This window comes from Archocentrus centrarchus, chromosome 1 (assembly GCF_007364275.1).
Source record: "Archocentrus centrarchus isolate MPI-CPG fArcCen1 chromosome 1, fArcCen1, whole genome shotgun sequence".
Classification (NCBI taxonomy): Eukaryota; Metazoa; Chordata; class Actinopteri; order Cichliformes; family Cichlidae; genus Archocentrus; species Archocentrus centrarchus.
In genome coordinates, this window is record NC_044346.1 from 21,554,295 (window position 1) to 21,582,251 (window position 27,957).

The window sequence follows — 27,957 nt, forward strand, 5'->3', positions numbered from 1 at the left end:
GTGCTCTGAGAAACTACAAAAAACCCTCTACAGGGATCAGTTAGTATGCTAAAAGTTAAATTTCATGACAGTACAGTTAGAAAAAGACTGCACAACTATGGTTGTTTTGAAGGGTTTCTAAGACAAAGCCTCGTCTCTATAAATAGAACATGGCAGTATGGTTTAGGTTTGCAAACTGCATCTGAACAAACCATAAGACATCTGGAACCATGTCCTTTGGACAGACCAAAGACCAAAGTGGAGATATTTGGCCATAATGTAAAACACCATGTTTGATGCATTTTGGTATCTAGATGTCTGGGAGTTTACTGCAAACCAATAAAACTGGATCAAGGTTTTATGCTGCCTTTCCAAAAATGACTGTATATGTATTTTACCTTGATGAACAGGAAAGTCAGATCCTAAAACTAAAATTAAGACCAGAAAATTTGAAGACAACAGATCATTAAAATGTTGGCTGACAGGGCAAACCGGAAATGCATATATATTTTGTCACTAAATTTGTGTCATATATCCCTCTAAAAATAAGTAAACATGCATTTGATAACTGATGTAAAACACACAAATATAAAGGTAATATAAATGAAAACATTTTAGCCATACTTTAAATTCCTAGATACAAAGGCAAATATAAAACCCACTCAGGCACTATTATGGGCCTACTATTATATTTTTAACAAATGTGCAGTTTTCTAGGTATTCAAAGGTGATCAGCACCCAACAGTAGCCTTATTGCATATAGTTGGACACCATCAAATTACAGGCAATCATCCAGTTCTTGTCTGACCATTTTTAAACTGCTGTATATGAAATGAAAGTAAGATCTGCATAAACTGATGCACTAACAGGAAGAACTGTTTGTACACAAACTTAGATTAAAAAATAGATCCGTGCAATTTGTAAAAAATACTATTAGTTACATGAATACTTTAAGTCTAAAATCACAAGAAACAAGCTGATGTCCTGAAGCGATTCAAATAATTTATTTCTTCTGTCTGTTTTTTACTTATTAGGTAATGTTTGCTGACAAAAATGGAGAAAAGAAAAAATCAAATGCAAACTTCAGAGCTTTCATTGTGGTACGTCTCCAGTTTCTCTCTATCTTCACTTGCCTGCCTCCAGTCAGCAGTGAAGAAGGACAGTCCAGACAGTGGATTGCTTTCAACTCAAAGGCTGGAGCTCTGGCTCCTAGACGTCCTTCCAGTTTGGTGCTAAACTCCACCTTATTACCAGGGGTCAGATTTAGAAGAACCTGTCTGAACTCATGACTGGCCATTAGGATTATATCCCTGGCCGGGTCCTCTCTCTCTGCACTTCCATCCTGGATAATTCCCACGGTCACTTCAAAGCGGTAGCTGTCGAAGCGCTTGACATGGCAGGTATGTTTAGCTAGAGCCTTGATCTGACACAATTCTGTCTCTTCTTGCATTTGAAGGAGTATTGGCAGTGAAACAGTCACAGAACTGGCTGTCAAATCTGCAGCTGTTAGATTTGCAACTGTAGCATTCTTTGGCTCACATTTGGGATAGGTCTCACCATACAAGCAGCGCAGCCATTCTCCCATGAACACCGGCAACATGTTGATAACAGACTGTGCTCCATTCTCTGTTTCGGCCACACGGACATGCTTGAAACGCCCAGCCCAGGTGACTCTGTGACCATGCAGGTGGCTGCAGAAGATTTGTGTCTGGGCTACGCCTTTGGTTTCCCAAGCAGGGGGCCCACAGACCCGGCTATACTGACTCCAAGTAAGGGTGGAGTTGTACACCTTCTCACCTTCTGCATGGTACACATAGACCGAGAAGAATAGCAGAACCATGGAGATGCAGAGTAAGATGAGTCTGACTGGGCCCCGATGTGTGAGTGAGCGAAAGACATTCAGAATGGACATGCTGAACCGAGTCCACAGCCGAAGAGTGACAGGGATCGCACATATTACTAAGGTCACAATCATCTTTGTCAGTTCCAGCTCAAGGAACCATTTAAACACTTGGATGAAGAGCATGGTGGCAAGACCAAATGCCAGAACGGGCAGCGCAAACAGGAAGAGAAAGTAAGCTACACAAGTGCGGATTAGACCCACAGCAGAGGAATTCTGGAGGAGGACCACTGAGAATTCACACCACATGAAGCACACAAGATATGGAACCAGGAAGCAGTAAGTCCCCCGGAAACCACGCATCCTTGCCATGCTAAAGGAGGAGAAAGAAAAGGGAGGGGATACAAAGTTCTAGGATTATTTTAAGCTCCTCATAGATCACATGGGTCCAAACTGTCATTTTGGTGTAGAACAAATCAACAAAGAAGAGAGGAATACAACCAATTTGAGAATTTTTGTGATGTAACTGATCAGTATTCCAATATGCTCAAATTATGCTTACCTGAAGAACAAACAGAACAGGTAAACATAAAGCAGGCACGGGAGACTGAGCTTCAGCACCACAGACTCCCCCAGTGGCAGAGTCGTGAAGGTGCGTCCCAGTAAACGAAGCACCATCAGGTTTTCTGGCAAGAACTGTGTCAGGCAACACAAAGATGATGCCATCTGGATTAAAACAAATGCAAGGACAATTTTTGATTAACTTTGAGAAGGTTGTGTTATTTTGTAATCAAGAAATATTCTGATTTTTAAATAGGAAAAAAAAAAACAACAAAAAAAAAACTCCACTATAATTGTGTCTGTATTTGTTAAAATGGTGCACAATGACATTGTATGTTTTAGGCCATAAAATTGAGGTCTTGCTTAGGAAGACTGGACAATGCTTGAAAGAATGTGGTCACTAGCAGGCTGATGATGCCTGCAGTATTACGTCTGAAAAGGGTAGTACTTGAAAATGTCAACTTCCTGTGGTAAAAAGTTAAAGAAATTTCAACTCCCAAATCTCTCAGTATTCCCAAACAAGTTTTTTCTGCATTATCAATGTTATTTTGGTGCAACCTTTATATTCATTATACAAAGGGAATTACAAATCATTTCATTAGGACTGAAGTTGCAATATTAATAATGTTAACATACAACATGCAAAACTGCAACACTGATCATTCAGTCGCTCAGTTAATTGACCTCTATGACCATTGCCCGGCGTGCATATTCTGCAGCCTTTGGGCTGAGGCTATGGTAGCTGACAGCAGTAAAGAAGATGGCCACAGTCGAGAGCTCAGAGCAGGGGATCCAGTTCTTGTCCGCTACAGGGAAGGAGAAAATTACAAAGAAGACGGAGAAGATAAAATAGAGATACGGTTCAAGGTTGTTCCAGCCAAAGTTTGTCTCTGCTTGCTCCACGTCAAGGCCAGGTTCAAAACGTGTCAGCAGAGATGTCAGGGTGCTAAAGTTCTCCCAGGTCTGGAAAAAGGGGGACAGGGTTATGAGTGAAAGGAAGAAAATAACTTCAGAGAAATATAAATAACTTAGATTTTTTTGGAATACAATGTTTAAATGCAGAATATCTAGCATAAAGCCCACTCTCAAACAAATCTGAAAAACCCATCTCACCTGCCCCCTTTAGAATTAGTTGGGTTTTTTTGAATGGTAAGTTTAGTCTGTTTAATGAAGGCAGATTTTACCTTTAAACTATGAATATTTTCTGAATTATAAGGTGAGAGCTACTGACAGATTTTTCATTTGTAACTGTAATGAGTTTGTAGCTATTAAGTTTGGAACACAGAAAAAGTAGACAATTTTTGCCTCGCCTAGATTTTCCTGATTGTTATCATGTAACTACACACTGAATATAGAAGGTAACGACTGGAAAATACATTGGAGCTGTAGAATGAAGTCTTTTTGTCGTGCATTTCGAATTTCATCAAGATAGCACAAAAGCCTATTGTTTTGTAAAGGTTTTTGTGCATTGATGCCCTGGCGTGCTCTCTATGTGCCATTTGGATAGTCCAAGTGCCGCATCTAAGCCCCCTTTGACATGCAAATTTTAAAGGGCTGTAACTCCTCAATGCTTCAACATACAGTCATCAATGAGGGCTCTAATCAAAGATACTGTCCTGAGGAATCCTGTACTACACACAAAATTACTGAATAAATCATAAATAAAGCCATATTAATCCAATAAAATATGAATGACACTATTGTTACATTGTAAAAAAAAAATAGTCACAAAACAAATCACCATTTCTGTAAATGCTATTTTATTTTTCAGAGTAATGTAAAAAAAAAAACACAGCACAGCAAACTGCAACTATTTACAATTATTCTGCTCTACCCCCACCCCCCCTCACATGGAATTTTCAATGTGCCACTGGTTATAGCAGTCTCTGTTTGGGACAAAGCACAATGGCTTGTCACATGTGGTGCACTGGCCCTTCTGGCCTGTGCTGTAACAGGCATTAGATCCTCTTCATCAGATGAAGAAGCCTCTTCCACCATCTTCTCTTTGGCTGGCTGCCACTCATGATCACAGGTTCCCCTAATTTGTAAAAGAAGGAAATGTCAGGCCTTCATGCACCAAAAACCCAGTCATTTTTCAGTGATTCCCTTACACACACAAATAAATACATTGTATATCAAAAAAAGTTACAGTAAATGCAGACAGTGCATACACACATAAAATAAAAACCACACAATCCTCCAGTAGTCCTTGTCTGATACAAAATGTACAACCTCCTCCCATACAATAACCCCCACCCCCAACTTGTAAAACTTTAGACACTTACTGGTCATCTCCATCGGAAAACAAATCTTCTTCTGATGTTGGATCATCAGTTGAACCCAAAAAGTCTGATGCTGAAATGTCGCTCTCTCTCCGTGTGAGCAATTCCACAACCTCCTGAGCGCTGAACTTGGTCTTGCCGGCGGCCCGCTGTGCCATTTCGCAAAACTCCAAAACAACGATGCGATCACGACGAATCTCAAATGAAGCTCTGAGACGTTGTCCACCTCACCTTGCCCTTTTATCGGGTGATGCTGACGTAATAGAGAAGCCCACGAAACCCCCAATCGATACTTACAGTACCACCTTTCCCTACCCCCAAACACCTGGCACATTTCAATACGTAAATCACACCACTATACAGCGCCCACGCAAACACACAATATAAGTGGCGCCACAGCGGCGCACGGTTATATTTTCTGTGTAATGGTGCATGCCAAGCTCAGCATTACATACATATTTACATCAGAGTCACATCCCTATTTTAAGATATTCTACTTTTTCATATGCTCATTGTAACAACTGGCCTGAATTTTAGTATTTTAAAATATACCATATTTTAGTGAGGATAGTAACTATATGATCAATATAGAATTATGCACCGTATAGTTCATGTAAAAAGCACAAGACATACAGGGGTTGGACAATGAAACTGAAACACCTGGTTTTAGACCACAATAATTTATTAGTGTGGTGTAGGGCCTCCTTTTGCAGCCAATATGCGTCAGTTCAGTCTTGGGAATGACATATACAAGTCCTGCACAGTGGTCAGAGGGATTTTAAGCCATTCTTCTTGCAGGATAGTGGCCAGGTCATGACGTGATGCTGGTGGAGGAAAACGTTTCCTGACTCGCTCCTCCAAAACACCCCAAAGTGGCTCAATAATATTTAGATCTGGTGACTGTGCAGGCCATGGGAGATGTTCAACTACACTTTCAGGTTCATCAAACCAATCTTTCACCAGTCTTGCTGTGTGTATTGGTGCATTGTCATCCTGATACACGGCATCGCCTTCAGGATACAATGTTTGAACCATTGGATGCACATGGTCCTCCAGAATTGTTCGGTAGTCCTTGGCAGTGACGCGCCCATCTAGCACAAGTATTGGGCCAAGGGAATGCCATGATATGGCAGCCCAAACCATCACTGATCCACCCCCATGCTTCACTCTGGGCATGCAACAGTCTGGGTGGTATGCTTCTTTGGGGCTTCTCCACACTGTAACTTTCCCGGATGTGGGGAAAACAGTAAAGGTGGACTCATCAGAGAACAAAACATGTTTCACATTGTCCACAGCCCAAGATTTGCGCTCCTTGCACCACTGAAACCGACGTTTGGCATTGGCACGAGTGACCAGAGGTTTGGCTATAGCAGCCCGGCCGTGTATATTGACCCTGTGGAGCTCCCGATGGACAGTTTTGGTGGAAACAGGAGAGTTGAGGTGCACATTTAATTCTGCCGTGATTTGAGCAGCCGTGGTTTTATGTTTTTTGGATACAATCCGGGTTAGCACCCGAACATCCCTTTCAGACAGCTTCCTCTTGCGTCCACAGTTAATCCTGTTGGATGTGGTTCATCCGTCTTGGTGGTATGCTGACATTACCCTGGATACCGTGGCTCTTGATACATCACAAAGACTTGCTGTCTTGGTCACAGATGCGCCAGCAAGACAGTGCACCAACAATTTGTTTTCTTTTGAAGTCTGGTATGTCACCCATAATGTTGTGTGCATTGCAATATTTTGAGCAAAACTGTGGTCTTACCCTGCTAATTGAACCTTCACACTCTGCTCTTACTGGTGCAATGAGCAATTAATGAAGATTGGCCACCAGGCTGGTCCAATTTAGCCATGAAACCTCCCACACTAAAATGACAGGTGTTTCAGTTTCATTGTCCAACCCCTGTACAGTGCTTAACAAATAAGACCACCTGTTATAAAAACAGGAAAACAAGCATATTTTAGAAATCTTTCAAAAACGTGTTCAAAACCAAAAGTTATATTGTTCTTTATTAGGCACATAACAAACTGAAATCATGTTTTTAAACCTAAATTTGAGCCGGCACACTGGACTTTTAGCTAGCATTAAAAATATCATTTTTGATTGAGAAGCTTGCACATACTGGGAGATTAATCATTACAGAAACCTAAAAAATGTTTTTGGTAATTACCAATACAGTTAATTTAGGGCAGTTGTGGCATAAACCTTACAATGGGTGGTGGACTAATACATTTTGTTAAGCACTATATAATTTCACTGGAAAAGGAAAAAGCCAAAAGTGAAGTAAAAAATTACTAAATAAAAATGAAAGGAAATGCTCACCTTGCTGCTCTGGAAAATACGCAGAGTGCAGATGATCATGGAGATGAAGGAGAGGTAGAAGACGAGCAGAGGGATAACAAAAGCAAACAAGTCAACTGTCAAGTTGCTGATGATGAAGAAGAAAATCAGAGCGTTGACGTGTTGCGTTGGAATGATCGTGCTCAGCCACTGGACGCCGGCCCGTGATGCCCAATCAACAAGGTGCTCCTTCATCTCAACAACTGCATGCAACGGGTACTGCAGCATCTGAGAGACAGATATTAAGATGAACCGAGAATATCAACATATTCAAAAATATATTAAAATAATCAAATAACATTCATCAGATTCAATAATTATGTGAAAGCACAATGTGGGATCTAATACTATTAAGCGTGACTTCATGTCCATGGCCCTTTTAATGGCTCCGGTCTCACTGCTAGGCAGCATCATCCCACTTCGGCCAAAGCCCCAAGAACTCTTGCTTGACTTCTTGCATCCTGATGGGACCAGCTCAGCCTTGTGCTTTAAAACATTTGCACACAGAAACAAATTCACAGCCACACTTAAGTTCTATGTTAAATGACTGAAAATCTGAAAATAAACCGACTATGTTCATATCACATTTTATTTCTATTTTTGCTAAGGGGGTCTTTTTACCTCCCTGGGACCGTCATGAGATGTGGGGCTTTCAGTTTTGGCTGAGATCTGGCTGCCAATTTTGGGAACACCAGGGGCAATACCCTGTGCATAATTTTTAGTCATCTCAACAAAGTCATCCAGGTCCACCATCTGATTGGCTAAGAGATATAAAGCAGACAGTTACACATGGAGATACAATATATTTTCTGCCCCCCCCCCCCCCCCCCCCCCCCCCGACTCTCTCTGGATACCTACATTCATTGCTGACCATGCTCTCCAAGACTCTCTGGGCTTGGTTCGAAGTTGGCCCAGGAACCCTGCTTGCAGTGCCACCTGTTGGTGAGAAACGACCACAGCACCAGTGAGCTGGATGAAAGCTGGTAATGTGAAACTATTCACTGTGACAGCTGCAAATAGTGAAATCACACAGAGGGATATATAATATTTCCTGCAGTAGTGGCAGTTATTGTATAACAGCATACTAAAGCATTCTTGGTAGCCAGTAGTACATCATGCAGCATTATTTTCATCATACAAAAAATACTTAATGCTTATTAATGGTGAACTCATCTAAATATCAGTGGCTGTGCGTGGCTCTCCTACCTGGAACTGCGTTCACCTGACTGACATTTTCCAGTATCTCAGATACAGCCACCTTCTTTTTCCTGTCTGGGTTTAGCTTCCAGTACATCATCATGGCTGCTTTGCGTACTGCCAGCTCAAACTTACTCTCTGTCGACAACCTGCGCACATCAGTCTCATTCTCTGGAGTGATTCCTAGTAGAAGATGAAAGACATTTATGGAATATAAACGTAAAGACACTGACACATGGGATATTTCTGTTAAATTAACCTTTCTTCTGGATCCAACAGCGCTGCAGTATTTTTGCTGCACCCTTTCTTCCCTGTTTTGCTGCTTTAATAAGCCAGTTTACAGCCAGACGATTATTTAATTCATTATCCTTCTCTTCAGCAAGACTCAAGTAGTGCTGACCCAGCTGAAACACAGTGGAGAGGTAAAAGGGGGGTAGATGATTATTTTACTTAATGTACTGCATGCAAGGATACAGGTGTGAGCAAACTAGTTTGTCAAATAATTTCAAACATGCATAAAGAATCTTCACAATATTAAACTGATTATTGAATTAAACCATATAATTACCTCATGGTTGGTTTTAGTTTAAGTAATTTTGTAGTAGTTTTTTTTTTTTGTATATCCACTAGATTCATATTTTCAATGTGATTCAAATAGGTGATTTAGTTGTTTGTTTGTTGCCATTCCTTGTGTGGTAAACTAAAAAGACAATTTTGGGCCACAGAAGAGAAGAAATTACTTCTGTTTATTATTTTAGATTAACATTCTCTACTAAACCCCCTTGTTAAGCCCAGGTAATGGTTTCATTAGTTAAGCAACACCACACACTTCACTTTTGCATATAGTGCATGTAAGAGACAGGCTTTATTCAGTGCTCACACAGCAACAATAATATTATAGCTGTTTTGATTCTAAGCATGAAGAAGAATCACCACAAACAAACTAATTTCTCATCTGCCCATATTCTATTTTTGGGGGTGGGGGGATGCGGTGAGGGTATAAATATGTGTGGCTGAGTGGCCATTTTTGTTGTCGTATGACTTTTGTATTGTTTTGTCAGTTTAGAATTTCCTTTTCAAAGTCATTTGAACTCCGTTTTCTAAGTAGTTTTAGTTTAACCAACTGCCTTTCTCCCGAGGGTAGTGTTCCTACTGCTTCCAGGCTAAAGTGATTGGCAGCTGGTAAAACTTAAGGTTTCTGGCTCTAGCTCAGTGCAATTCAGTTTTATTCAAGATGGTCACAGCATTAAACTAGAATAAAATGCTTCACAGATCACTCCACCCATCAAATTTCAATTTACATCTATGATTTCCATCATGCCCGTGAATGGAAGGTGGTCTTTGCCTTAGTCAATAATCTAAATATAGTGGCTTTTGCTTACTGTATAAATTGTGAAGCCCATTCAGACCTTTATTATTATTATTATTATTATTATTATTGATTCGAGGATATAGAAAAAAAGTAATTTGACTTCACTTTGCTAAGCTTTATTGTTCTCGTACTGCTATACAGTTAAGGCCATAATCTGTTGGACGAGGACACAATATTTAGAGTTTTGCCTCTGTACACCACCAGAGTGGATTCAAGCATGAAATCAAGCAATCTATATGTGATTAAAGTGTAGACTTTCAGCTTTAACTCAATTTCATGGCCAGGTGAGGCCTGTTCCCTTGTTACTGCATGAGAAATGAAGCAGACATAATATCTTAAGTTGATTTGAAGTGTTTAATTTGTATTTTATAGCTTTTCAGTGTAATTTTAAAGAGATGTTGGCGCAAATGAAGGAAACCATCACTGAAAAACAAAATGAACAGCAAAAGCTTTTCAGTGGCCAAATCAACAATCTGCTATATTACTTAGGAAAGTACTGGTCAGCTCAGCAACATCAAAAGGCCTGGAAGACTGTAGAAGACAACTAAAGTGGATGACTGCAGAAGTCTTTACTTATTTAAAAAAAAAGACAAATAAAAACACTCTCGAGGAGGTGTGTCATTACCAAGGTCTATAATCGAGAGATGCCTTCATTAATGGAAATACAGTCTTTACAACAAGGTGCAAACCACTGGTTACACTCAAGAACAAGAAGGTTAGATTAGACTTTACCAGAAAACATCCAGAAATGAGCCTGCACAGTTCTGAAAAAAATTTTTTAAAAAGTCCCTGGACAGATGAAATCAAGATGAACTTGTACCACAATGATGGGACGAGAAAAGTATGGAGAAAGAGAGAAACAGGTCATGAATTGAAGCATACCCCGTTATCTGTCAACTGTGATGGAGGCAACGTTGTGGCATGGTTATGCATGCCTGTCAGTGGAACTGGGTCACCAGTGTTTACTGACTGCCGATAGAAGTAGCAGGATGAATTCTGAAGTGTACACGGCTGTACTCTCTGCTCAGATTCAGCCAAATGCTGCAAAACTGATCAGACAGAGCTTCACAGTGCAAATGGATAATGACCCAAAGCATACTGCAAAAGCAACCCAAGAGTTTCTCAAGGCAAAGAAATCAGATATTCTTCAATGTCCAAGTCAGTCATTTGATCTGAACTCAGTAGAGCATGCTTTACATGTATTAAATAAAAAACTGAATGCAGAGAGACCCACAAACAAGCAGCAACCGAAGGCAGCTGCAGTAAAGGCCTGGCTGTTTCCTTAAGGGAGGAGACACAGCATTTGGTGATGTCATTGACTGCAATGGATTTTCAGCCAAGTATTCTGAACAATCCTTATATTTAATTAGTTTGTCCAATTACTTTTGAAGCCCTGAAAATGAGGGACTGTACATCAAATGGCTGCAATTCCTAAAAAGTTGACATTACTGTTGTAAAACCTCTTAAACTGAAGCTCAAAGTGTGCACTTCCATCACAATCTTGATTGTTGGATTTCAATAATGCTGATTCTGAAATAACACAGTGTTGTAGCCATGACAGTAGTCTTCAAATGCAGATGTTGTTGCAAATAAGCTAGAAATTCTAAAATATGGATAAATCACACGAGTCTTCAATGTGGCAGCAAAGAGGATCTCTCACCACACCTTTAAGGTGGCTACAAAGATTAGTGTCACCATTTTAGTATCTAATCAAAATGGAAACAGGGTCCCAATCTCCTCCTTAGTTTCTGAGATATGGCACTGAATAATGCTCAAAAAGGTCTTATTATAAAACATTATGATACCATAGTGAAGCTGACCTTCCTTTGCATTTTGGATAGAATTAGAATCACATACTAATTTGATCCCATTAAGTTACTGCCTAAAACGGGTTCTGTGGGTCACACTGAGATTTGAATCTTAACTAGCAAATTGTAACCATTTCATTGTTGAGATCAAGTGTAAGTTTGTTCCAAAGAAACTCCTGCAGGGTACTCCTAAGACTTTGCATTCTGAAAAATGGGACAGACAGATGAAAAAAGTCCCACCTCCAGCCACAACATTCACAGGCACTGAGACACACAATTTTAATTCAGCAAGAACTTGCACTTCCAGAAACTCTCTTGTTATTTTAAATAATCCTCAAGGATTATTGTACTTGTTTAGTAGTTCCAACCAAAACAGTTCATAGTGAGGTTCATATAATGCACTAAGAACACATGACCACAGAACTTATAATTCCCTGCTTCTGTAGCCGTTAGGGCTACAGAAGCTACAGAACCCCCAGTGTCATGTCTAACTAACAGGGGCAGCAGTGGCCCCTGTGGCATATCAAGTGACTGCTTTCTAATATTAACTGTCATTTCATAAACTTCCCTCTCACACAGTTATTATTAAATGTGCCTATTTGTATGGAATGAGACATGTCTTCATTTTTAATGGTTCTGCATTAGTATATTACTGTGTCTATCAGACCAACAATAAGAAAATATTATCATAAAAGTATTTTAATTGCTAGAGTGGAAAAATAATAAATAAAATAAGAGTAGCTGCAATTTGCAGCTTGTCTGTTGGGATACATAACACACAGCTGCCTACTGGTTCTTCTCAGTATTTTAAATTGTATCCAGCTGCTGTACTGATGTGGTCTCGGACTTGCATGTTATTTTACACACACCGTCCTTTTTTAAATGATGGGTATGTACAAACACATGTACAAACACATGACATCTAAAATTTGGGACTTTACCCTTCAGAGTTAGCGGGTCTTAAATGTAACATCTTCACCTCTAGCCTACTCTTCAATCTGTCTGTGCTGGCAGACAATAAGGAGTAAAGTTATTTATGCAATTGCTGTACATGCCACAATACACTGCAAAAGTCTTCTTAGTGATTTGTATGTAAGACAGTATATTACTATGTTACACTGAAATCATGGGATCATCTTTCAAGTGGCCAAAAATAGACACATGCTCACAACCAGACTGGGTCAGCCTGCAGCATTGAAAACAATGCCAAGAGCCTGTCTGTGCATGTGCTTCCACTTACACGGGTCTGAGCTCTGGCATCACCGCCTGTAGCCTTCTCCTTAAGCTGCTCCACGGACATATCTTCCTCTGGTTCTTCATCTGGAGGAGAGGAGACAATCCATCTCAGTCAAAATAAATGCATATCAATTTTAATAACATCTGTGACAAAACCTCCCAGCAACACAATGCCCAGTTTCTATTTCACAGCACTTGTCAACTGTAGAAGTTTCATAACGTTCCTATCCTCCCAGTATTCTTTAAGCAAAGGGGTTCCCATTCTTCAACTTCAGCCCCTACTTCATTTCAAATGTTGCAACCTATCGTGCACAGCAGATCTCCAACTGGTGAAGCCAGCTTCTTGATTTCAATTCCAGTAGCTGTGTAATATAATATTAATGAAAAAACACAATGTTTCAATGAGTAATTAATGTCAGTTTTCCTAAAGTGTTGATGGAAAATATACATTACAAGCAGTTTTATCATGATACACAATATCTAATCAGCCAATCACATGGCAACAACTCAGTGCATTTAGGCATGTAGACATTGTCAAGACGACCTGCTGAAGTTCAAACTAAGCATCAGAATGAAGAAGACTTAAGTGTCTTTGAACGTGGCATGGTTGCTAGTGCTGTTGGGCTGGTCTGAGTATTTTAGGAACTGCTGGGAACTACTGGGATATCCCACATAGCCATCTCTAGGGTTTACAGAGAATGGTCTGAAAAAGAGAAAAAAAAATCCACTGCTCAGCAGTTCTCTAGGCGAAAATGCCTTGATGTTACCAGAGGTCTGAGGAGAATGGCCAGACTGCTTCAAGCTGATAGGTAGGCAACAGTAACTCAAATAACCACTCTTACAACCAAGTTATGCAGGAGAGCATCTCTGAATGCACAATACACTACACAATACACATGCGGTTTATGTGATTTATAAATCACTGCACTTTTTTAAAAAAATTGCATGTCACACCTTCCTGAGTTTTTTGGAAGGGGTTTTTAAAACCAGTGTATTTGACACCCCCCCCCCCCCCCCCCCCATCTATTTTGATACATGAGACATATTGTGACATACAACAAAAAATCAGCAAAAGTTATGCAATTTTATACTAGAGAGGACATATTTACATGGAAACCCAGCTGATATTGCTAATGTTATGGGAAAATAATGAAGGGATTCAAATAAGGAAACAAAGGAAGGTAAAATGAATCTCCACTCTGGATTCTGCCCAAGAGTTCTGCTTTCCTAAGAGCAGGGTTACATGAAAAGACATTCCAAAGCATTACAGGAGGCTTATCACCTTAACACAGCAACTGCCATATGACATGCTTTCAGTGCTATTAAAACTTGAAATCTGTAATTTAATCCCTTACTCAGATTGAAAATATTCTTACCATCCTCTTCATCAATGGCCTCATCTTCTTCAGCTTTTCTAAGTCTTTCCTGTATTATTACCCGTTTGGCCATTGAAGCAAAGGTGCGTTTGGCAGAAGCTGTGGAAGAAGGTGTGGAAGCCATAGTGGTAATAACAGTGGAGGAGGCAGATGTTGGCTTGGAAGTGGGTGAAACTGTGGTGGTTTGAGAGCTAGTGAGGTTGAGAGAAGCAGGAAGGGATGTTTTGATTGGAGCAGTAAGGGGGGGATTAGTGGAAACGGTCTTACATATGGGGCTAGGGGACACAGCAGGAGATAAGGGCTTTGACTTGTCTAAGGAAAGAGGGGAATCCATCTGTTTCGAGATGATATGTGTAGATGGCGCAGAAGAAAAAGGTAATTTTCTGGGTTCCAAAGAGGATGGTGATTTTTCTTGCTGAGTGGGAGAAGCAGGGAGGTTACTGGAAATGGGAGAAGGAGGAATTTGCATGGGGGAGGGACAAGAGGGTCCATCCAGGACAGGGCACGACCCCTGAGTGCTGACAACAGTTGGTGTAGATGACAAATCCTTCTCCATCTTTCCTGAAATAAAATAGGGTGAGAGAAAATGCATAATTTGGTTGGGCAGTGAACTTTGTGAACTCCCTGTTAGGGAATTTGGGGGATTCTCTTCCAGATATTTTACAGCTATAAAAGGAAACCATCTCATTAAAGTTTCAAACTAAAATATGAACACATTTTTGTGACATTAAACAAGCTAAAAGTCTAAAGTAATAGATAGGATCATTAAAAAAAATGCAACAGCCTCTCTTTTGAAAAAGAGAGGTAAAACTACTGTTGTCACTCAGCATTAAAGCATCAGAGCAGCAGCAACATAAACAAATTTTCAACACTAAAGCTGCGCTAAGACAACATCCAGTAAAATAACGCAATAATAGAAACATATGTGCTTACCAAATGAGCAGATTTCTTCAGGATACAAGACAACCACCCTCCTGGATTTGAATTTTGATTGTGTATTCCATGCTGGAGATTAATCCAAACACCAAACAGCTCCGCGAAACCAGATATGCACACTTGCTTGCTGCTGTCAAACTCGAGGCTATAAACAACGCCACAACTTCATGGCCCGCCCTCTTAAAATAGACTCTCACACTATAGGGACTAAAAATGTCCATCAAAAGAACAACTTACCTGATTGGTTATTAACTTTTAAAACCCTTGACAGCCCCTTTGCAAGTAACTTTTAATAATTTGTGCCACTTCTTGCACTTGAACAAAAACAAACAAACAAAGAAAAAAGCTATAAAATGGTCATGGCTTGATGTTCAAGGCTGCATGTGTAGTTAGCTATAGCGAGAGTAGTCTACATATTTAAATAGATTATGGGGTCCCAGGTCAAAAGCGACGGGCCTACATTTAATCGATTGTGTCTCTTCCATATGGCACATATAGCAACAATCCTGACCACTGAAATGTTGGGAAAGACTAGTCCAATTATTAATGATAAAATAATTTTTTTTTAAAAAAATCACAATTACAGTGAATATTAAATCTAAGTGCAATAATGTATGAATTTATACAGGATGTTATTATGAATCCATATTTGCCAACTCTTGATTACTTCAAGAATTCTAATTTTAAGCTGCTTTTATACGTAGTCGCACATTAATATTGAGAAACAGGATCATAAATCTGTGTAGCTGATAACTATGAGGCATGTGTGTGCGTGTGTTGTCGCTGTGCTGTTGCTGTGCTTCATGTTTGGAGCATGTTTTCTCCAGGAGCTGGCCACCTGCGCAAGTTTCAAAGGTAGCTCTGTTTTATCTCGCAGCGTCTTTGTAGTAAAGCAGGTCTTTGTGTGACAACAGCAGTTAACCCCTAAAGCACATGGATCTTGTGCATGATCCCCCCTCCAACCCACAGATGTAGATGAAAAATATTGCTGCTGGTTTAATCCGATGATAATGATGCGCTCTGCTCACGCACAACCCCCACATTAAAACACAAGAAATGGGCACACGGTAGAGAGACAAAGAGATCCTCCACAGAGTGGCCAAAACACGGACTCTAAATTCATCAGTGTGTGTCACAGATGTGCTTACTTAGTCTTTCAGCACTAACGCTTCACTTTAAAACTAGTTCACACTGATATGCCACCAGTCCTGTCAAAACGGGAGCATTGCATCATGTGTGTATGAAGAAGGATTCTAGGTTGCCCGAAGAGAGCTGCTTTTCCAGTTCACAGCATCGAATGAGTGCGCTTGCCTGGAGAGGCGGGACTGTGACCCGGTTAGACGTAAAACAAGCAAAGCTGTCTCCATCCTTTCAGACTGGGGGGAGTCTGCGTCTCCCGTTGTAGCCAATATGTCTGACTGCAGAAGACAGTGGAACCGGGAGGATGAGCTACCGGTCTACCTGGCGGGGCCGATCACCACCGGGCCGAACGCGCGGAAAACCTACGGCATGTTCAGCTCCGTGGAGGGGGCGTTTGAGAGCAAGACTATAGACTTCGAAAACTACGCGGTGGGGAGAAAAGGGAGCCGCACCCCGAGAAGCGGAAGCCGGGAAAGGCTCTTAGACGCTGGTGACCCCATTACCAAGACGCCCAGCGAGGCCCGGGAGGGCTCATTGAACAACTCACCCGGGGAGAAGGACGACGCACGTAATCGTGTTGAGGTCAGATTTTCATCGGGGACGGAAAGTCTAAATGGCAAGGTAGGATTGATAGTTTTACTCTTTGGCTTTTTGTCAGATGTTGATGGTGCAATGTTTCCGTCGTTCCCCAAATATAATTTATTAATTAAGTGCAGCAATAAACGCCACTAGACTTTAACAGGTGGGGAACTTTTGGCTCAAGTAGAGGATAAAAAGATACTATGACTTTAATTGGATGATGGTATAAATAAATAAATATTTATTTTTAGTGCAAAAAATGTGTTGGCTTCTTTTTGGGAGACCAGGAACCAGGAGTGGCTATTTCGACAAATGCTTCAGTCTGCATAAATTATGAACTTTTGTGGTGCATTGCAGTTTGGCTATTTTGGTTTGCGTTCTGCTTAAACCACACTCTCAGAAAAATATGCAAAACGCGCGCAACAAAACAGTGACACATTTTTCTTCCTGTGGTGCTGAATCGGACAGCGACAGATAGCACCCCCCACCCCCCGCCGCATTGTTTACGCTTTCAAGTGAGATGTCTCTCCCTGCTTGTGTGTAGTGGGTGTGAGGGCGCTCGTGTCTTCACTTAGGCCTATAGTTATCGTTTTTCCCCCCGTGAACGCCGTCAGGCAGACGGTGGCTTTTAGCACGCGCGCGCCCACACGAACGTCAGCTTTCTTCCATTGTGCGCGCGCCACGCAACCTGACGCAGCCGTACGGCGGCGGATTCATCGCTCCCTTTCGCTCACACACGGAAACAAAAACTAAATCACATCAGGGGAGACAAAGGGGCGCAGAAAGCTGCGCAGGGGCGCTGGAGTCATTATAATTCGCTTTTGAATTAACTGCCAGGGGGCAGACCCAAGGAGAAAGCATGTCTGGGACCAGTTATCAGGGGAAGAACAGCATCCCCCATCTAACGGTAAGCGACCCGGCCTGCTCAGCAAGGACCAGCAATCGGAAGGATTGTTCGTATGCATGATCAGGGATTACATTTTTACTGAAAGTTATAACGCAGAAAGCTTTCTCATGTTGCTCCTATGAGAAACTGCAACCCAAAGATAGGTGACAGTTCTTGGTGTTTCAGCATGCATTCTCGCTCCTGGTTGGATAATGTTGTGTAATCTCGCTGCCTGTCAGAGAGATTAACTCGGCGGACGTGTGCAGTCGAGTCAGGAGTCGAACAAGTAACAAATGCTTCCTTAAAAGCAGCGAGATTTAAGACTAGATTTGTGCAAACGACGCGCATCCCTTTCTGCCTATGTTTAGGAGTGCATTTTGCATAGTGCAGTTGTATTATTTGAGAGTTACCAAATGTCTAATGAAGCTTAAGTCAATCACTAGGGGTAAACGTTTAATTTGAAGGTTAAGGCAAAAGTAATGGTATGTATACTCTCGTTTTTCCGTGTCCTTATTGGTCAAAGATGCTGTAATTTCAGCAAGCTGTCAGCCGTCGTCTTGCCAAACCATGGCTGATCACTCGTTACCATGGAGATGCAACATCTTCCTAGTGCTGTTGCCAGGCACCCTCCATCGTGGTAGAGGGTGTGGACCCATGGTGGTCTAACAAAAACGTGCTTATGAATATTCAGGATTTGATTCTACATGTAATTAAAAGAAGAGAAGGAGAACTAACTTTACAGAACCCCACCCAGGTGCAGCACTTGTGTGGCTATGTATTTCTGTTCACCCTACAACACACTGTGTGATATTGCTATAAAGTCATGGGTTACATAACTGATTGTGCAATATATCAAAATGTCAGGACTAAGTTCAACCTCTCCCTCCCTGGTCTCCCTTTCTGTACCTCTCCCCTGCAGAGTGAAAGGCTGCTGATCAAAGGAGGGCGAGTGGTGAATGATGACCAGTCTTTCTATGCCGATGTCTACATCGAGGATGGGCTCATCAAGTGCGTATTTGGTGACACTGTATGAGCATCTTACTTTAGGAACTGCAGAGGCTGTTTTCTAAATATTTTTCTCTTCCTTTCTTTTCAATCTTCTCAACCCCTTTTCATTCACACATGTATGTTGCCATGCTAAATCGTTTCCATAATCTCTGCACCTCTATAATTAGGCTTTGTTTTCAACTCTTCTGTCTTTGCTTGTCTGGGCAGGCAGGTGGGGGAAAATCTGGTTGTTCCTGGGGGTGTCAAGGTGATTGAGGCCGATGGCCGCATGGTAATACCAGGTGGAATAGATGTTAACACCTGCCTGATGAAGCCCTATCTGGGCACACAGCCTGTTGATGACTTCTTTCAGGGCACCAAGGCTGCACTTGCAGGGGGCACCACCATGATCAGTGAGTGTGGATACTTAGACATAGGCAGCGTATATCAGTTACAGTATGGCACATATGACACCCACATCTGTATTTAAGTGTTGCAAAATTATGGTCACACTCTTTCCATGCTAACTTTTGGCCCTTTCTAATTCTCAGTTGACCATGTAACCCCTCAGTCTGGGGACAGTTTGCTGGAGGCGTTTGAGCACTGGCAGGAGGCTGCAGACAAGAAAGCATGCTGTGATTACTCTCTGCACGTAGACATCCCCCAGTGGAATGAAAATGTTAAAGAAGAGTTGGAGCTTCTGGTGCAGGACAAAGGTGCATGAGTTTTAGTTATTGTATGATATTTTAGCGATGTGGTCTTTGTTGCACTTCTTGTTTCAATCGCGAGTTTGAACACATTTCACAAGAACAATAGGGACAGATTTAGAAACAATTTGGCAAAAGTGCTGAATCCTCTTAGAGTGAAGACACTGTGGAGAACCATTGTTCTCATTGCTGTCATTGTAGCAGTGTACAAATTTCACTTGTAATCTGTTTAAGTACAAAAATTAACATTTTCTTTTGGGGCAGCTGTAAAATTCACCATATGAGAGAAACCAGCTGCTTGTGCGGCCAGCTTCCTTTGCTGAATTGTATTATTTGGCTGGACATAAACATGCATTGCTTTCTATTTTGGATGAGGAGCAGTTTTTGTATTTTGCTTGGACAGTTTGTTATTATAATACATGCTCCTGAGTTTGAACTTTCTCATTATGAAGCCATTCATTGTTTCTGCTGTTGTCAGGTATCAACTCCTTTCAAGTATACATGGCTTATAAGGATGTGTACCAGATGACAGATTCAGAGGTATTTTTCATACTCATTATTTACAGGAATCACGAATACTGTATCAGTTCCCTGGCTACAATTTTTTATAATGTAAATCTAAGATTTTGTGTTCTTTTCTTTGACTGTTATTCTCTCTTTTGTCCTTTTTATCTGCCACAGCTCTACGAGGCATTCTCATTTCTGAAGCAGCTGGGTGCTGTGGTGTTAGTTCACGCTGAAAATGGAGATCTTATTGCTCAGGTAAGCGCTACTGCCTTTTTAGTTCCCTCCAACATGCACTGCAGCTTAGAGATATTCTTGTTACATAATGCTGCAGCTCTCAGAAAGAGAAAGCAAGGATTAATACTGCTGCAGCTGCAGCTGTTGAGAAAGACAGGTTTATCTCAGGCCACCATTGACTGTTATTATACTAATGATGATGATGATGATGTAATGGTGATTAAGTAGGTAAGGGTGAAGGTGCTGATAATGCCATCAGAAGTGATGACAAGTATTAGGTGTGGTCATGGAGATGATGGTCCAGATTAATGGGACAATTATGGCAAAACCCTTGATGTATGTGAAGATAAATTGTGGTAATGAATGATAATTATAGTGCTGACAAATGATAATGACATATTTGTTAAACTAACTGCAATATAAATAGGGGGATAGGTGATGAAAAATCATATCAACCCCATAGAGAACAAACAAACAAAAAAAGGAGCAGGGTGGGGATCTGGTTTTTATCTAGCATTTTAGACAGTGACTGAAGCATGCAGGAGATTCCCATTGGGCTCTAGCATTCAGAGATTACAGTGCATATTTAAATTTTTTTTTTGTTTTGTTTTAGGAACAGAGAAAAATCCTCGGAATGGGAATTACAGGCCCGGAAGGGCATCCTCTGAGTCGTCCGGAAGAGGTGATTTTTCTACAGCTTCACTTTTAATCAATTCATCTGTCACTGTATAGATTCTTGACTCTGGTTAATTCCCTTTCCGTGCAGGTGGAGGCTGAGGCGGTGTTCCGTGCCATCACTCTTGGCAACCGTGTGAACTGTCCTGTCTACATCACAAAGGTGATGAGCAAGAGTGCAGCTGACACTATCACTCAGGCCCGGAGGAAAGGTAAGCCTTAATCATATAATGTTCATTTCTGTCTTTATTATGGATGAAATTTACTGCTCTGCTGTCCTTCTGTTCAGGTTCGGTAGTTTTTGGAGAGCCGATTACAGCTAGCCTGGCCACTGATGGTTCTCACTATTGGAACAAAAACTGGGCTAAGGCTGCTGCCTGCGTGACCTCTCCACCTTTAAGTCCTGACCCGACAACCCCAGACCATCTTCACACTCTGCTGGCCTGGTACAAGTCAAGTTCTTTTGAACAATGAATGGATATTGCAAAAAATACAGTAACTGTAGCAATTTCAAGACACTTTTTTTTTTTTTTTTAACAGAAGACTCCAGTGCTTTACAACAAAAAGTTTTTATGACGTGTGAGAAAATGTTCAGTGTCAAAAGTATTTTATAAACACTAGAACAGGTAAAAACTTTGAGAATTTATGTACAGGCAGACAAAGAGCTTAATTTAGCTGCAGTATGACCTCCGCTCAATGTGAGATGCAAATGAGCTGGAAGACACAAAAGGAGACACTGCAAGGATCTAATGCTTTTTTTTTACCCTCACGTACTCTTTGGTATTCATGCCACAAACAACTGTTAGTATTATGCAGAATTTTAGATCAGCCTCAGTGAAAAAGAAAAACAGATGGAGAGAAGGTGAAGGTGTGAAGAGAAGCAGGAGAAAAGGGAGACTTAATTACAGACTAAGGACTACATAATCATTTAGAAGTCACTTTACTGCACATTCAGTCAAGTACATGATAATGGTTGGTTAACTTGTATCCATGCATGAGTGTGTGTCAAGGCTGAACTCGCCTCAGGTATTACCTCAAACGTTCAGTACCCACACCCATCGCACACAGACAATGCACAGAACTTCCAGCTGCACACTTTTGAATGCCCCCGATTCCACAAATAGCACTGAAACTAGAGTCCTCTATCATCTGTTGCCTTGACTACCAAGTGTCTCCCTCCTCCTCCTCCTCTATTTCTCCACCCTTCGTCTGAAACTCCTACTTCTCATGGTGGGTCCATGCTGTCAGGCTAGTGGTGTGATACTGCTGTTCTCTCTGAGCCTCTCCTGAAGCGACAGGGTGTATTTTTAGGTTCGTTGTCAGAGACATGAACACAAGAACGGCACTTTTTCTCAGATTTCGGCGAAGCCCATTATTTACATAATAAGCACTTTCTTGGCATTAAGGTGATGATCCCACAGCTCACCATTACAGGGTAATCACTGTAATTAACAAATAAATTAAAGGCTTTATGTCTGAACCGTGACAAGCGCAGTTCTTTATCAGCCAGATTCAGCCCCATGTATTCAAAGTTAAAGTGAGTTTAAGTCTTGTCAGCTTTTTTTTTAATGATGCAGACCAGACTAAACATTAGTCTAGTTACTGATTAAAGGAGAGATGCTGCAACTGTGTTGCACCATTCTGAGTAGTTCAGCTGGCTGTTTATCTGCAATAGGCCACTGCATGACTTGACATACTTTAATTTACATGCTCAAGGAGGACACCTGGTGGATAGTGGTAAAGAAAATCTGCGTCTTCCGTATGGATTCTTTAATGTAAAAACGGTCTTTTTTTTATTTGCAGCCATTTCTGCAGACTGAACTCCCTGTATTCAGTAGACATTTAAAAAACTTGGTAGGATGCCTTCTAACATTAGACAGGTTAATTAATGCAGCCTTAAGTGTTTGCTGATGATTTCAAATCATTTTGTTGCCTTGACACAGCGGGGACCTCCAGGTGGTGGGCAGTTCTCACTGCGCTTACAGCACTTCCCAGAAAGCTATTGGTAAAGATGACTTCACCTTGATCCCCGAAGGAATCAACGGAGTTGAAGAGCGAATGGGCTTTGTCTGGGATAAGGCTGTGGTGAGCAATGAGGGCGTGTTCTCTGTGTATCTTTTGTGTAGCTGTGAGGTTTTTGTGTAGCACCCTAAGCATCCACTTCTTTTTCTCTAAGGCCATGGGGAAGATGGATGAAAACCAGTTTGTGGCAGTCACATCTACCAACGCTGCTAAAATCTTCAATCTGTACCCACGTAAGGGTCGGATAGCTGTGGGCTCTGATGCTGACATCGTCATCTGGGACCCTGACAGCGTCAAAACCATCACTGCCAAACTTCAGCAGTCGGTGAGGACAAAAAGAAAAGAAAGATGATGAGAGAAAAGAGAGGGTGGGTAAATCAGAGGGAGTAGAACTAATAAAATAGGGGAGTGGGGGGTGGGGGCAAGAGAGATCAGAAGGTTTCATGGGAGACTGCAGAGTGTAAAATAGGATAAGAACCAAGTGGAAGATCACAGGGGAAGAACAGAAGCTTGAATAATAATATGCAGTCAAGTCTAGCCTTATTTTGCTCAGTATATACTATAGATGTGTGCTTGAATAGTATAAATAGTACATTATATATAACCTCCCTGTTTTAAATGTTATTACCTAGATTAAGTTGGAATAATATTTGGTAAAGTCACATGAGACATTCTTATTTTGCTCAGGCTTTAAATTAACACGGGTCTGAGCACATGTGCAGTCAAATGTGCATTTCTACTCCCACTTAAAATCAATGATGGCCAGTAAAATTCCATATTGTGAAAGTGACACTGAATCTATTGAAAATGACACCAAACAATAACCAGCTCCAGCGTTCACACTGTGGACTGTGGATTATCAGGACATTGTTGTTTTAATCCTTTAAGCATCACAGATGAAGCCTTTTCACCCTCTTCATGTGTGAATGGCTGCAGATGTCACACAGACAACCTTCACCTCCACAAATAAGACAAAATCTATCTGCAAAACAAAATATGCTATAGAAACATGGCAAAAAAAAAAAAAATTGCCTTGAGCAATGTAACACAATACATAGTAGTTAATGTACTTCGGTCTGTTCTGCCACTCCCAAAGGCCCTAATCCAGACTGGAGCTAGATTTAAGTTATAATCCTCCTTCACCCCTCACCCATTTTGTCATCTCTCTACCCATCCCCCTGAATTCATACTGTCACCCCTCCATATGCCCCCCCCCCCATATTTATCCCCCATTTTCTCAAATGCTGCATTTTACTGCATCTATTAAATGCTCCTACAAAAAAAGCTAGCTCTGACTGCACAGAGAGGCTAATCACTGTAGATACTGCTGCTTTGAATGGGGAGCAGTATTTGGGGAAAATGAAACAACTTTCTTTTTTCCCTTCTGTTAAAGTCCCCTTTTCTGTCCTTCTTTGTCTTGTTTTTTCTCTCTATGCAGGCTGCAGAATACAACATCTTTGAGGGTCTGGAATGCCGTGGAGGGCCAATGCTGGTGCTGAGTCAAGGTCGGGTGGTTTATGAAGAAGGAAAGCTGCATGCTCAGCAGGGCACCGGTCGATTTATTCCACGCAAACCCTTCCCAGACTCTGCTTACCAGCGTGTAAAGTTCAGGAATCAGGTATAGTATCTCTATCTATCTATCTATCTATCTATCTATCTATCTATCTATCTATCTATCTATCTATCTATCTATCTATCTATCTATCTATCCATCCATCCATCCATCCATCCATCCATCCATCCATCCATCCATCCATCCATCCATCCATCCATCCATCCATCCATCCATCCATCCATCTATCTATCTATCTATCTATCTATCTATCTATCTATCTATCTATCTATCTATCTATCCATCTATCCATCCATCCATCCATCAGTCCTGTAATATAGTGACTAATGTGTTACAGGCTGTTTGCTTCTAAAGAATGAATAATAATTTGTTTGTGTTTCTGTCTATTTTCTGTTCAGGTAATGCGTAAACAGAGTGTTACTCGAGGGATATATGATGGCCCTGTGTATGATGTTGCTCTTACTCCCAAATACATTACTCCTGCTCCGTCAGCCAAAACTTCTCCCACCTCTCACCAACCACCGCCAATACGTAATCTTCACCAGTCCAACTTCAGCCTTTCGGGTATGAAAAATAATATATTTTGAAAGAGAATGTACTGTAAATATCCAGTTACATTAAGGATTTCTGCTACAACTAGATACATCGAATATATGAATTTTGTCCTCATTTCTCAGGTGCGCAGATTGATGACAATGTCCCCCGTCGGTCTGGCCACCGCATTGTAGCACCCCCCGGTGGTCGCTCCAACATCACCAGCCTTGGCTGAACACATGCCTGCGTGTGAAGCACGGCTGGTGTGGGGCTTCACCTCTTGAGTGTGTACGAGTATATGTGTATGACTGAGTGTGAGCACGCTGGCATGAATGAATATCTCTGCATTTTTGTTTTGGTACAATGTGACATGCTCTTTGTAGACCGTTACGGTTATATAAGTTTGTCATGGTCCCTTAGAAAAAGCACATTTCTATTTCTAATACAAAAAAAGAGTGTGAGTTACAATCAGCTAAGTAATATAAAACAATCAAAAAAATTCATGTTCAGGGCACACACACACACACACACACACACACACACACACACACACACACACACACACACACACACACACACACACACACCAAGCAGTGACCCCAGTGTTATGTCGTATGTTATTTCCTTACCTGTGAGCATGACTTCCTTCTTGTTCTTCCTCACCTCCCACATCTTACTGTGTGGGTCTGATATGGTGCTCCTTTCCACCCACATGGTGGACAGCTCAAGAATTAGCCGATATTTTTTCCTGCACTTGGTTTTAATATCGTGGCAATCTTTGTTTCATTGTGGCTCAAGCGGATCAGTTATACTGCATGGACACGTCTTTAGATGTTACACTACTTGTGGTTTATTGTTGCAATGGAGGAACACTTAAAAATATACCCAGAGCACATTTGTATTCAACAGCAGAAATGTATTCTTATATTGGTATATGTACGCTTTGAAAGACCCTAATGACATCCACTGTGGGTAGAGACAGTTGTTACCTAGTTAAAAACGTATTCATGCAATTTAACATTACTGTAAGTTGTGAAAGGAATGCAAAATTTTCTCCACCACCAGATACTATATGCAAATGTGTCAGTATTCTCGTACACTCTGTGTGAAAGTAGATAAGCAGTAGCAAATACAGAAGCAAGTGAACTAAATGAAGTTCTAATTGATGCACTTACATAATGTAGATTTTCACAAAAAGTGCGTGCATAGTTTTCTGCCAGTCACTCTCACCAGGATAAAAACTTTGTTGTAATGACATGCTGAACTCATTGCTGTAAAATGACTTCAGCTTCCATCACAGGTCTTTAAAACTTCCCTGAAAATGTTTTTTTTTTTTTTTAAATCTCTTCTTATTCCAGTTGATTCATTTGGGCATTTTCCTCATTATGGTACATTTAGTATTTCTGTGCCACACTGGTTTTGTTACTTTTGTCTGGTGTCTCCAATGGAACGCTTAATAAAGACTCGACTGTTGTCAAAAATGATTGTAAAACAAACACACTTGTGAGTTATTACTGGCCATAAATGAAATTCACATCATTTTTTCATGCCCCGTCTTTGCCTTTGCTGAGTTCTTTTTGGCAGTTTAGGATTGGTGAATACATTTTGTCGGGTTTAAATCACAGGTGTCATTTATGGTATTATGGCTGCACCATAAAAGGAAACTTTAGCACAGCCGGTTTTGGTAAGTTGCAATCATATGAGCTATAATCAATTTGACTTTATCAAAGTATTTTTAGTGTATTGTAAATTGTTTAGGATAAGAGAATATTGAAATTCATTTCCTCTTTTAAATACTGTATATTATACATATGTGCATTATGATAAAAGCAATCTGATGATCTTGGGTGTCAGTGTGACACAGGAAAATCACTGCCAACATAAACTGCATGTAGATAGTCATAAAAATTTGGGCATCTTGGGTGTTAAAAAGATTTGGATACAAGCCTAGAAACAAAAAAATAACTTTATAAGTATTAAAAAACTATAACTGATGTATAAATAAAATTATATAATTTAATATTATAATTTATAATATTAAATTATATCATTTTATAAATAAAATGATATGATTTAATATTATAATTTATACATTTCAGTGGAAACAGCTGCTAAAACTGACCTTGAAATGAAAGGAACACAGGAATGAGAACAACAATTTGTTACTTCAAAGGCAAATGTTTTTCTCTATGAAATTATTTTTTCTTTTGTCTGTACTTCTTGTGCCAATGGCCCATAAGCATATTCAATACAAGATGACTCAATTCATATCACAAGTTTCTTCAGTTGTGTTTTAATATTGCATTTCCTCTGCCAATGAAAGCACCAGAAGCTAATCTGTATCTGTGTGTAATATGGGAAAGATCAGCAGAGGGCGTTCTGGGTGGGTTTATTTGTCAGTACACAGCTCTTGTAGCATTACGGTCTATCCAGCTTACAGTCAATGGTGACAGCAGGCACACAGTAGGGTTCCATGTCTGACGAAAAAGCCTTTCATGTCTATGATGGCAGAATGTTGGGCTGTGCTGAAAAGCTGTGCTGCTTCAGAGAAGTCTGAGTAACTGTATTACTAAAAGATGTTCTTTCACTTAATGATGGAGTAGATCAGTACCAGTGAGGTATTTTAGCAATATTTTTATGCACTTCTGAGGCATCATCATCAGGCACATGATTTATTCAGTTATTGTTTGCCATGGGTCCCAAATTAAAGTATCACACAGTATCAAGGGAGGCAGGTGTACTCTGTCAGTTATTTGAAAGAAGAAAAAGATGACATCGCTGCATTCATCATCTTGATGGGGAACTTCCCAGACTGGAAGCCATCAGAATGTTGGAGACATCGGCAGATTTATCAGAGACAGATAAATATCCTGGTTTAGCCACACATGAAAAAGAGAACTGATGCTGCCTCATTCTAATCCAAGCAGCAGTGACCCTCCTGGGAGTGAAAAAAACCTCCATCTGCTGATGTGACTGTCCAATGCTCAGCTTGAAAATCTACTTGAAAAAGGTGTTACCTTTACTGCCAAAACACAGACAGGAAGGTAGCAACTGTTTGCTCCTCCTGTCACATGCCAGCATGCCCTGAGCAAAGCATGAGGTAAATAGTGTCCTGTAGCTACCTGCAGTGTGCGTTTAGCTTTAGTTGTTTTTTTTTTTTTTGTTGTTGATGTTTCCTGTCTCTGTAC

At 40.7% G+C, this 27,957-nt stretch overlaps 2 protein-coding genes across 3 annotated transcripts; one reads left to right on the forward strand and one right to left on the reverse strand.

Moving 5' to 3' along the window:
- Positions 1-1,009: 1,009 nt before the first annotated feature.
- wfs1a (Wolfram syndrome 1a (wolframin)) lies at positions 1,010-15,035 on the reverse strand. Its single transcript, XM_030735364.1, has 12 exons — positions 14,923-15,035; positions 13,990-14,550; positions 12,618-12,697; positions 8,457-8,601; positions 8,207-8,380; positions 7,859-7,936; positions 7,622-7,761; positions 7,349-7,486; positions 6,983-7,228; positions 3,065-3,343; positions 2,382-2,545; positions 1,010-2,192 (listed from the first exon to the last, which is right to left on the reverse strand). The coding sequence occupies exons 2-12, from the start codon at positions 14,543-14,545 to the stop codon at positions 1,010-1,012; spliced, it is 3,183 nt and encodes a 1,060-aa protein (XP_030591224.1). The 5' UTR covers positions 14,546-14,550; positions 14,923-15,035.
- A 1,138-nt stretch (positions 15,036-16,173) lies between these two features.
- Positions 16,174-26,299, forward strand: crmp1 (collapsin response mediator protein 1). Of its 2 annotated transcripts, none has more exons than XM_030729702.1 (14): positions 16,174-16,686; positions 18,450-18,538; positions 18,746-18,930; positions 19,069-19,233; positions 19,703-19,764; positions 19,906-19,986; positions 20,579-20,647; positions 20,732-20,852; positions 20,930-21,086; positions 22,584-22,725; positions 22,817-22,987; positions 24,101-24,280; positions 24,634-24,799; positions 24,913-26,299. In XM_030729702.1, the coding sequence occupies exons 1-14, from the start codon at positions 16,336-16,338 to the stop codon at positions 25,002-25,004; spliced, it is 2,031 nt and encodes a 676-aa protein (XP_030585562.1). In that variant the 5' UTR covers positions 16,174-16,335; the 3' UTR covers positions 25,005-26,299. The 2 variants fall into 2 exon arrangements, with proteins under 2 accessions (XP_030585562.1, XP_030585571.1); XM_030729711.1 differs by lacking the exon at positions 16,174-16,686 and adding an exon at positions 17,346-17,551 and having other exon boundaries at positions 24,913-26,298.
- Positions 26,300-27,957: the final 1,658 nt, after the last annotated feature.

What these genes read in the sequence shown, in the direction of transcription:
- crmp1 (XM_030729702.1), top strand. Translation starts at nt 16,336, where the DNA reads ATGTCTGACTGCAGAAGACAGTGGAACCGGGAGGATGAGCTACCGGTC. An exon ending in ATGGAGATCTTATTGCTCAG is followed by an intron (nt 19,987 to 20,578) that starts GTAAGCGCTACT and finishes GTTTTGTTTTAG; the next exon opens with GAACAGAGAAAAATCCTCGG. An exon ending in CTGCCAAACTTCAGCAGTCG is followed by an intron (nt 22,988 to 24,100) that starts GTGAGGACAAAA and finishes CTCTCTATGCAG; the next exon opens with GCTGCAGAATACAACATCTT.
- wfs1a (XM_030735364.1), bottom strand. Translation starts at nt 14,545, where the DNA reads ATGGAGAAGGATTTGTCATCTACACCAACTGTTGTCAGCACTCAGGGG. An exon ending in TCAGGTGAACGCAGTTCCAG is followed by an intron (nt 7,937 to 8,206) that starts GTAGGAGAGCCA and finishes TCTCACCAACAG; the next exon opens with GTGGCACTGCAAGCAGGGTT. An exon ending in GCCGGGCAATGGTCATAGAG is followed by an intron (nt 2,546 to 3,064) that starts GTCAATTAACTG and finishes GTTTTAATCCAG; the next exon opens with ATGGCATCATCTTTGTGTTG.